Source organism: Colletotrichum aenigma (assembly GCF_013390185.1).
Source record: "Colletotrichum aenigma strain Cg56 chromosome Unknown KSG_Cg56_contig05, whole genome shotgun sequence".
NCBI classification, from domain to species: Eukaryota; Fungi; Ascomycota; class Sordariomycetes; order Glomerellales; family Glomerellaceae; genus Colletotrichum; species Colletotrichum aenigma.
The window spans coordinates 4972422-4988475 of NW_023500911.1; the positions used below are offsets into that span (position 1 = coordinate 4972422).

The following is a 16054-nucleotide window of genomic DNA, read 5'->3' on the forward strand; positions in this document are numbered from 1 at the left end:
CAAATATGTCGGCAGCCACCAGCCTTTTGGAGGTTTCCACCCGACCCGAACGTTGGCGTCGTATGGGGGCTCCCAGGAATCTGTTTCCCATCTGCGGGAAACCACGTGGAAGAGGTGGGCACAGTGACTCGGACCGCGTGTGAGTGGGCAGTATCCGTTTCCCGTCGTAATCAAGTCCGAGCCGAACGATTTTCATGACTCGGGGCTGGCTGGCGATTCTGAGCCGTTCCGAGAAAAGAGCGCCGGTTGCGTTGGACATTTTGACACGACGACAAACGGATGAAGTCAAATGAGAGCCATGGCGTGGCCAGGTCCGGAAACGAGGGGGTTTTGGGGGTCGACATGCTCAATGAAACTCAAGAGCTGGAAAGTTTCGACAGACCAGGGCGGGCAGGCGAAAAGAAGGAGTGCCCAAAGCTTCTTGAGCGACGTGAGGGGGACCAAGAATGAGATGAGTTCCGCCTGGTGAGCTTCAAGAACCCTGTCATAGTCCAGGACGTGAATCATGAAATGGGCAATTGCGAGTCTGAGTGATTCGTTCAAAAGGCAATCCTAGATGATGCCATGTTTAAAGGTGGCACAGGCTGCGAAGCATGTTCCACGGCAGGCAGGAAGTAGCCTTCAATTGGACATCCAGCGATGGGAATGTGCCGTCCGTTGAGATCAGAAAACCCATGCAGTCCACGAGGCTAGGTAGTGCCTGACGGCCGGGAATGAGTGCGTTTGCCACGTGCGAAGCATGCCGCGGACGAGGCAGAAGGGAAAAGCGCGAGAGAGGGGAAGGTGCGAAGATGAGGGGAAGCAGCCACTAGCGTGTCGAGATTGACAGAGTGGTATTGAAAGTGGTCTGAGGAGGGCGAGTTGGTCGTATCGATGGGGTGAGAGGACCGAGGGCCACAAAGAGGCATACGATCTGAGACGAGGCCATGTGTGCGTGTAATTATGAGAGTGTGTGCCATTTCCGGCCAAGTGAAGAGGCCGAGATGCTTGATGGACACGAGAATTGCCGGTTGGTGGCTGGTCTCGTCAGATGCCGATCGACAGGTGCAGGCTCAGTGATCGATAATCGTCATTCAATGGCCGTTTTCGAAGAGATGAAGCGCCATTTGGCTTGCCTCACCTGTCTTGACAAGCCCGCCGCGAGCAGTCAGTATGGCACTAACATTGACGACCGTCCCCGTTACCCTCATGGCTTACCTGCCACCCTACCCTGCCCTGCGCTGCCTGGCTGGCACAAAAAGTGCGTGTTTTCCCCTGTCGGAGGAGAACAGAACTGTGATGCGCTGCGGCGTCACAGCGTCGCAGTCAGGGTCTTTTGAGCGTGTTGGAGTGTTGGCCAAGACGAGATCGACAGTGGGCTAAAACGCATTGCGGACTGGTGCTAAGCTGTAACCATCAGTACGCCGAAATGACTTACAAGACACAGCAGCGATGGCCACATCATGTTTGAAAGTGAGCGAGACCTGTCTGGCTGCGAATGCGTCTGCCAGGCGCGTCCGGCAATGTCGGTGTCATCGGCTTGCTTCCGATATCCGAGGGCGTATTAGGTCAGAGTGCGAGATCTGTAGGCAGGCGGGGATACGGCGAAGGGCGGAAGGATTGTCGACGGAGTTGATACTCGGAGTTGAGGCGGGTCAGCCGGGGTTGACTGCATCGTGCATGGTGCATCTGAGTCGAAGCAGGGCTACTTGGCGTGTACTTTGGTAGGCGCTGGATAGCCGCAGTGGGAAGCGGACCAAACTCAATTGATGCAGGTGACACGTGGAATTGTCGATGTGTTCCTGGGCAAGTGTCTGTGGTTCTTGCGAGTGGGTGTGAAGATGAAGAGGCAGGTTAAACGGTGATTGATTGAAGTGGCTCTCGGACCCCGTAGGCGCATCGAAAGGTGTTGGAGCCGGCGAGGAGACACAATGCAAGGCGTCGCGGATGGGATGGATGTGACTGGCAGCGAGGTACTCTGCAGAGCACCTAGTGTACTCGGTATGCAGTAGGTACTTTGATCTGAGGTGTACCGTATGGCCCCCTATTGCAGATAGTGTTGAAGGACGTCTAAGCGGGCCTCTGTGAGTTCAGCGTAGCGCATCGTATCTCTGTGATAGCGGCCACAGGCGTAAGCCGGGGCACAGGCACGATAGGGGCTAGGCTCTCGTCTCCTGTCTCCCCCTGTCCGTGGTGACTTGAGCGAGAGGGAGGCCGGAAGGGATGGATGGATGGAAATGTATGTGCGTGTGTCTGTATCGGGCTGTATGCGACGATGGGTGGATGGTGGCGGGCGGTGATGGCTGGTGGTGGCGGGTGTGTGGACTGTATGAAGCCAAGCGGGCTGACTGACGTGTGGACGTGGACCGATATCAGCAGATAGCGGCATTGGCTTGCAAGACTGCGTAAAGTAGAGTCGGCAGCGGCGGCGAAGGCGGTTGTGCAAGTATTCCTGAATGTGATATCTGGCAAGGCGTGGGGTTTGAGGAGTCGCGCATGTGTTTCTTCAGCTGGTGAGCTGCAGGTCGGACGCATGCGGCCAACAACGGGAGGCGACAATGGGCGCCGGGGGTCCAGACGCGGTGCAAACTGCAAGGTACAAACGCTGCGGCCGGGGCATGGGCTTCGGGGCATCCAGACTTAGCATCGGGGGATATGCGACATGGGACGGGGGGGGGGGGGGGCAGGGCGGAAAAAACAAAGATTGGGAGAAACAGATTGGTGGGTGGACGTGGTGGACTGGTGGTGTGCCAGGGTGAGGGTGATGGATGATGGATGATGGATGATGGGTGATGGTTGGGAGATGGGAATGGGAAAGGCAGAGAGGGAAACATGGCATCCACAGGACTGGGTGTCGGGAACGAAACCCAGGAAGGCAGGGCAGGGCAGGGCAGTCAGGCCCGCCGGCATAAGGAAGCTGATATGCCAGACCAGTCACCACACCCGACATCCATGAATGGAAGGCGAGAGGGAGGAAAGAAGCAACCCCCATCATCAGGAATGGCAACAGCGACACGCGATGTCCTTTCTTCCCTTTTTTTTTTTTTTTTTTTTTTTTTTAGTTAATTAATTTTTTTAAAAAAGGTTGGCGAGTCTGTATCAAGGGGAAGGAAGGCACCTCCATCGTCGGGTCGGCCTGGCTGACACTGCACTGTTGAACACCAGGCTGTTCCTGCCACAGATTGATTGCTTGCCTGCCTGCCTCGCCTTACAGATAGCCGTGGACAGCAGGAAGGGATGGGAGAGTACGTACCCGGCCCCTCCGCAGGTAGGTACGCGTACCACAGGAAATGTCCGAACGGGAAGGCAGATTTGACGGTGGGTGAGGCCGTCAGCGGTCCTATTTCTGGCATCTACGCAGTACCTACGAAGACTCATGGGGCTTAGATGACCCTTACCAGCTCACCTCAGCTGGAGACCCCTGGGGAAAAGAAAAGGCTGGTCGCAGTCCAGTCGTCCGTCCTAAGACGCAGGAACTGGTCTATTCTGTTGGTAGGGCGGCTGGGAATGGCGCTGCACTAGACATTAGACACAGAGACATGGAGCTCTAGATCTCTAGATCTCGCGCCGCCTGTCACTCATTCTTCTCTCAGTACCTAGGTGTGTAGCAGAAAAAAACACAGGTGCAAGAAAACGGCGGGCATGGATCGGCCCTGAAGATGTGTACATGCCTCCGTACTACTAGTACCCGACTGCATAGTAAGTGTCTGCCCAGTGGGCGCTGGTCTGGCCCATGTCCCGGGATCTGTCCAGATCCCTGACCTGCACATGGCTGCTGTCTGCGTGCCGTTTTCTGCTTAGCGGACAGCCCGTCTCTGCGAAGTACCCGAACATCGGTCTGCGACAATCGCCTGTGTGCAGCGGTTATTAGGCACGATTACCTACCTAGGTGACTGTGACTGCTGCTGTGCTGATACTGATGCTGCTGCTGCAAGTCGCTTTTTCCACATCGCAACCTTCCGGAGAAGGGCCCACACAGGGGAGGAAGTCGCCCACTTAGGCGCACCTTCTCCTGATCTCGTTTGAGATTTGGGTCGCCTTTCCCAGACAGGCACTCACTCCCTTCCTTGCTGCGTGCCTGCCATTGCAGCCGGGCTCATTCACTGCAGGCAGTCTACACCCTCTGCACCTTCTGCACCTGCACCTGCCTGATCGTCACTGGCCATAGGTCACTGACTGGCCCAACCACTATCTTGCAAGCAGGTACGGTTCCGTGGGCGGAAGGAGGCTGCCCTGATCGAACGTGGCTGCCCTCCTTCGTCACCTCCCGCCCTCCGTTCCTGCCTGACTTTTGCTTAGTGCAAGTGAGAGGTACCCGAGCCGACCGGCCTGAGTACCTATTTTACCTCAAGTACCTACCTTAGGTACCTGAGTGAGATGATTAACAAATCAACCCCGATGGCCACCGGTTCTCATCTCTGCTAGTCTCTCTTCAGCGTAGCCTTAGCCTCTGCACTGTCTGCAGACGGGAAAGGGTGGGATGAGGTGAGGTGTGTCTGTCACTGGTGCAGTGAGGTGAGGTAGGTAGGTACCTGGTGAATGCTGTCCCTGATGCGCTGCTTGCCTGGGCTGCTTGCTTGCTTGAATTAATTATTATTTGCTCCCTGCCTACCTGCCTGCCTGCCTTCCTTCCCGTGTCGTGTCCCATGCTCCTTCCTGCCGCTGCTGCTGCTGCCGCTCTTGCTCTTCTTGCTCTTGCAATTGTTCCCTCACCTTGTCTCGCTTGACTAAGGCAAGGTACCGCCTGCCTTGCACTTGCACTTGCACTTGCACTTGCTCCTGCTTGCTGCTTGCCTTACCTTACGTCTCCGTACCTACCTTACCTTACCTTACCTTGCCTTGCTCTGTGCTCTGTGCTCTGCCCTGCATTGCACTTGCTGCTCCCCGAGTCGTTCAATTCTAACCAGAGTCTCGACTTTCTTCATCTCCATCTCCCTCTCCTCAATTTCTCTCTTCTCCTTTTCCCGGACATCACGCTGCCTTGCTGCCCACCGCATCATCGTGCCCACGACCGTTCTGCACCCGATACGACCCAGTCCCCAGTCCGGACCCATCGATCGTCCCCCCCCGAACTTCAATCTCGCCTGTGCTGCCCTCTCTCACCTCCCATTTCGATTCCACTCTGACCGACACACTCTTCGCCAACAATCCACCCGGCACTCCTCTGAACCACTCAACAACCTCAAAACCCTTCTCCAGTCCCCGTCGCTGGTCTCCTCTCGCCTCCATACCCTACCATCAACTGTAGTGTACGGATACACTCCAGAATACGCAATACCGGCCACACCCCCCGAAGCGATCGAATTTCTCCTCTTCTCGCCCACCCCCGGAGCCCCTACCGACACCTGTCGTTGACTCCCGCTGCCGCTGCCGCTGCCGCCTACCTCACGGTCTACCTACCTACGCTCACGCCGCTCGCCGCTGCAAACCAACCCAACCCGCAGAGCCCGCTCGCTCTCTTCCGTCATCCCAATTGCGCCCTGCACCTGTCTGCCTTGGTCCGACAGTCGTGAAGCAAGCCCCGGGCTGTGGAAACTCGAACCATTCTCTCGTCAACGAACTGGTCCGGACGGCCACTTTGACGAACCTTTTCAAGCAGGGATCCCGCCAAAGTCAAAAATTACAATGCCCACCTCACTCGATTCCTCTCGTCCCATCATGGCACCCTCAGTACGTTCTTCTGTCTCCTGATGTTGCCTTTCGCGCTCTAGCCCTCACCTGCCTTGTCCTCCTCCTTGACGTCCCTCCCGTTGGCTGCTTTGCTGGCTGCAAATCCGTCCATCCCTTCTGCTCCCTGCTGCGCCTCGTCCTCGATCCCTTTTTTTTTTTTGCCTTTTTGGCTCTTTGACGCCGCACCTCCCGACAGCTCATCCCACACGTGGACCTCCTCCGTTCCTGCTGCCGCTGCGCTGCTACTATCTTAATCCTTACTCCTCCCGTTCGATCCCCCCTTCCTTCCATCCCCCTCTTCTCTATCCTACCCAATACCGCCCAAAATGACCGCCGTTCTGACCGAGACTCCCGTTCCACAGGTGCGAGCCTCTGTGCGATACAGTACCTACAGCATGGCGCCCTCCTTTGCGAACACCGTCCAGACCACCGACTCGGCTCACGCTGAGATCGCCGACATCGCGACCGGCCTCGACCGCATGGAGAACAAGGCTCTCAGCTCCCAAAGAGTCACCCTGAGCGAGGAGAAGACGGCCAACATGAGCAAGCTGGCCCTCGGTGCCAAGTTGGAGCGTGCGCTGGACCGGAGAATGAGCAGTCAGGACGCCGTTATGCGCCCCCGCGGCAAGACCTTGACCGAGAAGACCACTGCTGCATAAGCGACGCTGCGCCATTCGTCACTCAGTCAATCATGGCAAATTAAAAGAAACGGCCGCCAGAGTCCACGCTCAACACCAACTCGAATGTCGACGAGGGACCAGGGCCGATGAACAGCGGCCGTCAGGATCAAAAGGAACAATGATTATGTTTCCGGCCCTGGTTGGGTAGGAACCGAGGCAGGCCAAACCGGCAGATGAACGAACCGGCCTTGCGAAGCTGTCGAGCCGAATATCAACCTACGGACCTGCGAACGGTAGCAAGGGAGGATAATGGGAATAGCGGCTGGGAACATAAGCACCCCCTCACGCATGTTTTGATTTGGTCTGTTGGGATATCCAGAGGATGTCGGAGCGAAACGCCATGATGACATCCCACGCATAGTGTTTAAATGGTTTACTACGATGCTCCCCCTGTCCACGTTACATTTACATACCTTTTTTCTTCTTCGTTTCTCGCTGCGAGGCATGGCTACCACATGATGCGACTTGAATCACGGCACGGGGTTTTTTCTTCCTCTTCCTCCGCAGACTTGGGGTTCATAGTCATGGTATCGGTACATGTGGTATACTACTAGAAATGCTAAACGGCCATATCTCCCACGTCGGTCGGATGCTCACGACGGCCATGTGACTACCATATGATGTATGTGTCCACGGAAGTGCCCAGCTCCAGTAAGCCTCGGTGCGCATGCGACAGCCCCTCGGCACCAATCTATCAGGATGCGCCCAACTCCCAAGCTCTCTGCCCTCGGCCTGACTGTCCTCCGCTGGCATGCTCGTGTCGCACGTTTGAAGCCCTCGCGACGTCTGGGTGCCTGATCAATCATAAAGAAGTTCCTGCTCCAACACCTCTCCCTCAAGCACTCTCCTTCTTCTCAATCTTGGCCTCAATCTCCTTTAACTGCGCAACCAGCTCGCCCTCCTCGCCCTCGTACTCGAGCGCCTTGCCAACCCACTCCCTCGCCTCCTCGTGGCGGCCCATCTCCATCAGACACCTGCCCCTGCGCCACCAGGCCTTCGCGTTGCCGACCTTCCTCGCCTCGACGCTCGCCTCGGCGTCGACGGAGCCCTCGGCCCACTGCTGCAGCGCCATGTGCGCCTGCGCGCGGTTGGCGTACAGGCTGGCGACCTCCTCGCGGACGAGCTGCGAGGGCTCCCACAGCGGGCGGGTGAGGGCCATCTGCAGGCCGAGGGTGTAGAACTTGACGGCCTCGGCGTACTTCTTCTTGTGGAACTCGGCGTTGCCGGAGTCGCGGAGCTTGGAGACGTTGGCGGAGCGTTTGGGGTTGACGGGCATCGGCGGGGGGGGGACACCGTGCTGGGTGGTGGTGTCGGAGGTGACGAGGGAGCGGTGAAGGGCGTTGAGCTGGGCGAGCTCGGCTTGCAGCGCGCGCGAGGAGGAGGTGGAGGAGATTGCTTTGGACTGGGGGTCTATTTGGAGGGGGAGGAGGTCGAAGTGTGTGAGTTCCGACATGTTGGGCGGTTTTGGTGGTGTGTGGTGTGTATTAAGGTGGGTGAGGTGTCTTTCGTCTTCGGGTATCTTTTTTTGGGTGTTGAAGGCGACCGTGTTCGTAACGGCGTGAGGGTTCGTTTGATGTGGTGGTGGTGGTGGTGGTGAAGACAAGAAAGAGAGGTGTTGTTGGTTGCGAGACGAGCGAACGGCCGCCCAGGTGGTCAATTAGTCGGTCGCTTTGCGCAGGACCTCTTTGGGGGAGAGGACACTTCTCCGAACGTTATCCTTATCGGGCTTAGGCGGTAAGTGGGTCACGTGCTGATAGTGGGATTGACCGAGCTGACCGAAGTCGAGCTTCCTCACCTTGATGGCGGCGAAGAAGAGAGACCTTTCGTTCCAGGGTGTGAGACAGCTTTGATCTAGCATTCCGATCGCGTCTATCGTTCCATTGGTTAACTCTTCGCGGTCGGCTCATATCTCACTACGGCGCTTCAACGTGCATCCATCGGGGAGCATGTCCACATCGTGTAGCATCTGTTGGTGTAAGTCGTGAAGCTTGTGCTACAACAAGTGTACGTCCAGCCAAACTCATCCTTTGCTTACGGTTCTTGCACTAAGATAATCGCAACTGCATGTTTTGGAGGCCTCATTATGGGGGCGAGTTCAAGCGATAATACTCACATCGTTCTCCCAGCGGCTGCCCACGCCGTCATAACTTCTTTGGACCACCAGGTCGCGAGACCCGAGGTGAGCTGCTAGCAGACTTTGTGAAATCATCACCATGTTGCTTGGCCAGCGATTTGAAGTCACTCGATTCAGGCCCATCATCACGAACCGTCCATGTTTTTGAAAATAATAACTCCTTCGTTGCTTTGGTGACAGTTGATGCACCGGCCCATCAGAATGCTATCCCGCCATCCAACCACGTTGAGCGCCATGTTGAGTACCTTTTCCCCCGACTAAATCCAACAAGCAGATGTCCAACCCAATGCTATGTCTCGTCCCGTATATTCAGGTCTTATGTCTCCTTGTAATAAGACTTGTTCAGGCCCTTCTCGACGGCGGCAATCTGCAGCGCTAACGGCAACGAGAACTGGCGGCAGTACATGAAGCTGCCGGTCATGTACCAGAATCCAGGTACGCCTGTTGATCGCCACCACTACACCCAGTCAGCATCAACCCAAATCGTTGTCAGATCCTTGACTTACCCCAGATCGCTCTTGCTCCTCGTCCAACTGCCCAAACTTGTGCAGCCTCTTCGACACCTCCGAGCCCATCAGCTTCTCGATAGTGGTGGTCTCCTTTTGGAACCCGGTAGCAAGCACCACGACGTCTGCCTCAAGCTTCGTCCCGTCAGCGAGAACCAGGCCATCCTCCACAAACTCCCGCGCCCCCTCCTCGCATCTCTTGATCTTGATCCGGCCGTCGATGATCATCTGGTTTGCGCCTTGGTCAATGTAATACTGGCCCCCCTTGATGAGCTGGTAGTCCGCCAGACCGTAACCGTCCTCGCCCTCCTTCAGCGCCAGCCCGGCCTTCTTCAACCCGTCGTGGACGACCTTGTCGTGCGCCGCCATCATCTTGGTCAGCCCGATGCTCATCTTCCGGATGACCGCCAGCGGGATCGCGTTGCCGACGATGTCGGCTTCCTCCGTGCCGAGGCCGGGGATCTCCCACAGCGCAAGCATGAAGTTCTCCCAGGACTCGCGGGAGATGGAGTAGATGGCCCGGCGCTGCATCATCGTCACCTCCTTGGCGCCATGTGCGACAAAGTCTGCGGAAATATCGTGCCCGCTGGTGGCTGAGCCAATCACCACAACCTTTTTGTTGCCCACATCCGGGATGTCGGCGGCGGACCTGTGGTGTTTGGAGTGGTAGATCTGCCCCTTGAAAGACTTTTGGCCCTTGAACTCGGGCACGATCGGTTCGTCTCCAAAGAGGCCGGTGGCTAGGACGACGTGCTTCGCGGAGAGCGTGCGTGTTCCCTCTGGCGTCGTGACTTGGACAGTGTACTTCTTGGCAACTTCATCGTAGGTGACCTTTGTCACGTCAGAGTCGTACTGGATGTCGAGACCCATCAGCTGGCCGTAGTGCTCCATGAACTCTGCCACCTTGTCTCCGGTAAGGAACCTGGGCCACGTCTCGGGGATCTTCATGTAGGCCCAGTGATCCGTGTAAGTCGGCGTGTGGAGCGTGACGCTCTGATACCTCTTCCGCCAGGAGTCTCCGAGGCGAGAGCTCCTCTCCAGGAGACGGGTCTTGATGCCCATGTGCTGAAGTCGCGCGCCGAGCATCAGTCCAGCTTGCGCTGCCATGCTGTCAATCACTGATCTTACCAGAGCTCATGGCAACTCACCTGCGCCAACGATCAACACCTGCAATTCCTCTCTGTCCGTCCCATTCGTCCCATTGGTCGCCAACGCAGGCGGCACGCATGCAGCCCTCTGCTTCTCCAACTCCCTCTGATAATCCAGCCTCTCGAGCTGCGTGAACACGGTCCAGGCTTTCCACTCGCCCACGCTCACATTCATCAGCTTCAGCAACCCCTTCCCTTCTCCATGAGGCGTCCGGAACGTGAACCCAGACTGGATCCAGATCTGCCCGCCAAAGTCGACGAGCAAAGGCTGTAGGCCCCCAAACTTGTTCGGCTCAAGCTGCGAGAGGCCGTGTTCTGCGGAAGAAAGGTACGCTGCGATGGCCGCCTGGCCCTGTTTGCATGAAAAGTCCCATGACAGCGCGACGATGTCTCTCCACCAGCAGTTCTCGATGAAGAGGTCGGAGAGGGTGAAGTTCTTGTCGGCGAAGCGCTGGGAAAGGGTAGTCAGCCACGATGTCGTTATTTGCACGGCGTCGACGGATTCTTTGGTGACGCCCGGTTGCAGCTGGAGGTCCGGTAGCTCGGGGAGTTTCGTGCCGTCCATGATGTCGGTGATCTAAAAGATGCAAGGGGGACGGGAAGAGGCGCTGAAGAACAATTCCGATCGTGCGGTCGAGGGGGCGGGCGCAGCATGACTTACATGGCGGGATGTACATAAATCAGCGCGATAGCGTCCGATAGCTTAAACGGGCCAATGCCGGGCTTCTCGACCGCCGGGCGCCGTCCCCGCAGCACGTCTTCATTGGCGGGGCGTCCTCGTCCCACCCCGAGTTCGGACGGTTCCCGGGGGCGAGCGTTGAAGGCTTTTAAGGTTGATGCAACGTTGTGGCATGGGATAATCTTATCTGATCATCCCCCACCGATGATCGCGGGAGCAGACCAATTGGACAAGGGAGGAGGATGGCGATGGAGAGCATGGCCGGTGGGATGCGGTGGTAAGCGGCCGAATAATGTAAGAGATGGACGTGGTATTTGGGATCGGAGGGTTTTGGCGAGGGGATGGTGGTGTCTGCCCCTCATCTTCCATCTGTGACGTGAGAAATGGGTTCGTAAGAGTGTAGTCTGGGGCATCTTGTCGTGTTGATCCCATCTGTGCTGGCTTCATCAACCGTTAGATGCACAATGTAGAAGGAGATGAAATGGTTCAGGCAGGCTTGGAACAGGGAGCACGGCTATATTCTTGGGAGTTTTTTCCTCGACGACACATCACGTTGTCGCATACCGAGTCAGTTCAATCTAAGAAGCTTTTCCATATGAACCCGGAATCGTTGAGAGAACTAACAGGACTTCTCTAGTCGTTTGATAAAATGCCTTGAAGTTAAATCAAGAGAGGGGGAAATTTCAGTCCACCAGGCAACGTGGACACCACAGATTATTCCCCTAGAAGCCCGGATCACACTCGACTTGGAGTTGAGGTTGTAGCATACATCACTGATTTCCACACGTATGTCGAATTAGCCGCATCCAGCTTCCTCCTATCCACTATCATGTTGGGTACATTCATTTTCCTCATTTGGCCCGCGTGTAATGTTTCCATGGCGCTTGTGCCATGAATTCCATTGCTTCATCCAATCAAATCCTGATTGTCGTTCAGCCAGATGCCTGGTTTCGTCCCTTAATTTCACTCAGCACGGGAAAGTGGCTAAGACAGAATCATAACACCAACAACGTTCACGCAATCGGTTATAAAGGGTAGAAATGTACGATTCCCGAGGACTTCAACAAACGGAGGCTGCCTTGGGTTTTAGATGTGTCCATTAGATCGGTTGAAGCATGCTTAAGGTGCTAGGCTGCGTGGCTGCCTCCAACATACGTAAGTCTCAAATTCTAAATCAATACATCACACCCTCCACCACATTATCGACCATTGAAATGAGTTTTGGTATTCGGGCGGATACTTCTAGTTAACCGGGCGGATAAATACTTACGTTAAGTCTAACAGTTGATGTTATCTCGATTGACTTTTACTACTATTATCGATATTCTTATCCTTTTCTCCATCCCTATTATTATCTTTATTATCGTCGTCGTCGTCGTTATTATTGATCGTCCCTGTCGTCGTATACCTATTGCTTCTCTTCAAAGTGTGCGGCACGGATCTCCTTTCTCTGAGCTCGCAATCGAAGTATAGCAGCTGTATGCATTGAAGCGCTCGAGAAAAGATACAAAACTCCTGTCCAAACATGTCACTACAGGGAACACCTCCCAGCCGCCAATCTTTATCTTCCAATGGCAACCAACCCCCTGCAGCGAGATCACTTCTTGCTGAGGCTGATTCTGGCCAGGCATCCCTTCCTGGCCGTCTTGTCGAGCAGGAGACCAACGGAAAACCAGTAGAGCAGCAGAGCAACACCTATTTCAAGTATAAGCCGGTATCCACGGAGGACAACGCCGCTTCTGAAGTCAAGAGACCACGACGCCGTGTGGGAGTTTCGTCTCTGCCAACCGATTGCGCAGCAGTGCTACTTTCAACGGCAATGATCATATTCGTCTGTTTGGTTTGGAAACTAGATGGCTCTAGGGCTGTTAACGACTCTTATGACTCCTGGAAAAATACCATCACTGTCGTAAGTACCTAGTATTGATGAACATCACGAAGCTGCGGCTAAAGTTTATTCGGTTCAGCTTGCCACCGTCTTCCCCATCCTTTTCACCTCAATCGTCGGTCGACTGATGACAGAAGCCACCCGGTGGAATCTAGAGAACGGTTCCACAACCTCGAACAACTCATGGGCAGCCAACCAATTGGTGGATCTGTCCTCACAATACTACGGCTACGTTCTCTGAGCGTCCTGTCCCCGCTATTGCTCATTATATGGTCCTTTTCTCCGCTTGGAGCACAATCATTGTTACGAATGACGGATTTGCGATACAGTTATCGTGAGATACGGACGACTGCAACCTTTTTCGACACCACCGCCAGGAGCCAAACCGCCGACTGGTTCATGAGCACTTTTGGTAGTCCGTCAACTGAAAATTCCGACGCCAAGCAAGGTGTTCTGAAATCACTCTACAAGACACTAATTACTGCGCCCGAGAAAATAAAAAACGACACAATGGACGTTTGGGGGAATGTCAGAATACCAGTTCTAACAGACATGAGAGGACAAGAATGGCAGGACACATCATCACAAAATGCCACTGTGCAATACACCTCTCTGGTGGGAGTGCCTGTCAATCATGTTAGCGAGGGCAACACATCATTTCACATTGAATCAACTTGCGTTCAACTTGCGTACAACTCGAATGTATCAACGCTACATACTACCTATCTAATGGAAATCCAGATAAAGCACCAAAGGTGCCCTCAGAGACCAAAGATTTACTTCGCGCCTCGAAACTCGGCCTGGACAACCATACATACAGCCTCTCAAATGGCACATGGCATGGATACACCAACCCCTATGACAAAAGTTGGAGTCTAGCGCTTGATCGTTTCATCAACCCTCTTTGGTTAGGGGATAATGGCACACAAAATTCAGTCAGCTACCGAGGCTTTCTGTCAGGCCGCGAGGATGAAATGGATCGGCCCATTCTCTTCCTCAATGAGTCGGGCATAGATGCAGGCCCTACGTCACTCCTTTTTACCACAAAATGCCAATCCAGTTATACCCCGCACGAAGGTTCTTTCAGGTCACACTGCGGAGTCAAACAAAGATACGTCGAGTCTATCATTCGTTGCTCAGGTATTTCATCCAAGAAGGATTGTGCTGTTGTCCAACAAAGACTTTCACAAAAGCCGCACCCTTCCGGAAACATATCCCAACTATCATTTCCGGGAGTCTTCTGGGCTGTCATCCTCGGCATGCCAGATGACATTAAGGTCACGCTTCAATCCGAGTCATCTCTTTACTACATCAAAGACCCATCACTCAAGAGCCAGCTGGTCAAAGAGAAACATTTCCTCCAAAATGTTGCTAAATAAGACGTAAGTATCCGTTTAACGCAATTAGTCAACACTTTTCTCCAACTCAGTCAATTATACCTCAATGTTACGACTGCAGGCGAAATAGAGGGAAAGTTTGAATCTAATATCACAGTTCCCAGTACTGAAAAAGAAGAATTTCTTATTATTCATGTGTCTAGGGGCTGGGCAGTCTTATCTTTAGTCTCTAGTCTTGTTCTGTTTGCAGCTAGCATTGTTGGGGTTGTCATCAAACATATGGCACGGGGCCCAGAGGTCTTAGGCTACGTTTCAACAGCATTGCGAGACTCACGACATGTAGAGCTCGATTCCGATTCAGGACGGATTGACGGCATTGATTTGTCGCGAAGAATGAGGAATGAGCGAATTCGACTGGGAGTGGTTGCTGTCGGGAATGACAAACTACCTGTCTTGGGTATTGGGCGCGAGAAGGATACAGATAAGACGTAGAATTTTGCAGATTTCTCAACAATCAGATTGCTTCAATTGCCTATCATCTATACAATGATTACGTGTGAGCCTGCGAGCCGGAGGCCTTCCTTTCTTTCACCGTTTCCGGAGTCTTGCTATCCGGGTGGAGGCCGGCTGCGTAAATAAACCTCATCGATACTATCAGGCCCTGTAGATGGAGAAGACAGGAAGCCTAGACCGAAGTCCAAGAACATCGCCTTCCACAAGCTGATCTTGGCGAGATTTTGATCATGTGAGGAAGAAAAGCGGAAGGAATAGTAGTGACTGTTTGATGTGGCTTGCAAGAGTAGACGCTTTGTAACCAAATTCCCAAGTTTCATCGCTCCCGAGTTGGATGTCGTCTCAGGGGTTAAGCTCGTAGATACTGATAGCAGGAGATGACATAGAAGGCTGGACGTCAGGTGGGATCATCAATATGGTGGTGAGAGTGAGGCTGTAGGTTGAGAGTAAGCGAATAGAGCTAGAGCAAGCAGCGAGTGAGAGTGACTACCTTGAAGTAGTATCGCAAGTGAGTTAGGGAAATTGTGCTGAAAGAGAACAGACCCGTGAAATAGTCCGAGGGAAGTAGTCTGATACATGACAGAAGACTATGGCGAAGTGTTTCTTAGATCGAGCCTAGGCAGAAAGCAGTTCTTTAGGAATGTTGGCGGCTGAGCCCAAAAGAAAGCAGCCAGCTGAAGACCAGGGACTGTCTTGAATTTCCATATTGTCACACACATTGGCAACGGCAACGGCAATATGAGAGGTCCCAGTTCAATTCAATAGGATGCTGCGGACTGTATTCTGCAAGCAGTGTATGGATTCGGGATATCGGATCGGACGGTAAAGACACCTGCGCATTCGTGCTGGTGGGTGCAGATGGACTTGGAACATGTGGAAAGGGAAGGGCACATCTTATTGAAGCGCTGAGCGCCAACATTTGACGATACCCTGAACAACTCTAAAGTTGAGTTCCGCAACGACTTGTGTGGCGATGCCGTCAACGTGTGACCCTTCATCACCATCCCGATTCAGAGTTGCAGGACGAGGCCCTGAAAAACAGGCATGCGAAAGAAACACTTCCTCAAAAACGCCAAGGCGTACACAGATCGTACCCGAGCTACCTCGGACAGAGACTTATCAACCACCCAAGGCCTGCAACCTCTTTGCTGGGCAAATCTTGGACAATCTCCAAACTAAACGCCGAGACCATCCTCTTCGGGCCAAAACCCGGATAGGCATGGAAGTCATCTTGCACCGTGGAAGCGGAGCCTCGACAGCAAAGACACCAACAAAGATCTACAAGCCTTTTAGCCCAAAACCCAGACGCGCCGAGAAGCTCACCGCATCCGCCAAGGACTTTGTGAAATGCCTCAAGATGAATTCCATCCACAGATTTGGTCTGCCCCTTTCCGTCGCCAAGACATGTCCAGTTCACCAAGGACGAGGCAGTGCCGGCGACAGAGGGAAAGTCGCCCAGATGCCAAGACCGCTTACCGAGATGAGCAGCCGCGTCAGAGCCGCCAAGACATCACACATTG

At 54.2% G+C, this 16054-nt stretch overlaps 3 protein-coding genes across 3 annotated transcripts; 1 reads left to right on the forward strand and 2 right to left on the reverse strand.

The window, feature by feature from the left end:
• Nucleotides 1–6044: 6044 nt before the first annotated feature.
• CGCA056_v008972 (uncharacterized protein) lies at nucleotides 6045–6308 on the forward strand (the record flags this gene model as incomplete). Its single annotated transcript, XM_037324219.1, has 1 exon — nucleotides 6045–6308. One exon carries the CDS (start codon nucleotides 6045–6047, stop codon nucleotides 6306–6308), a length of 264 nt encoding a protein of 87 aa, XP_037177803.1.
• An 856-nt stretch (nucleotides 6309–7164) lies between these two features.
• On the reverse strand, nucleotides 7165–7782 carry sec72 (Translocation protein sec72; the record flags this gene model as incomplete). Its single annotated transcript, XM_037324220.1, has 1 exon — nucleotides 7165–7782. The coding sequence occupies one exon, from the start codon at nucleotides 7780–7782 to the stop codon at nucleotides 7165–7167; it is 618 nt and encodes a 205-aa protein (XP_037177802.1).
• A 997-nt stretch (nucleotides 7783–8779) lies between these two features.
• Nucleotides 8780–10682, reverse strand: CGCA056_v008974 (putative indole-3-pyruvate monooxygenase YUCCA4; the record flags this gene model as incomplete). The annotated part of the gene is made up of 3 exons (XM_037324221.1): nucleotides 8780–8920; nucleotides 8970–10069; nucleotides 10118–10682. The coding sequence occupies 3 exons, from the start codon at nucleotides 10680–10682 to the stop codon at nucleotides 8780–8782; spliced, it is 1806 nt and encodes a 601-aa protein (XP_037177801.1).
• Nucleotides 10683–16054: the final 5372 nt, after the last annotated feature.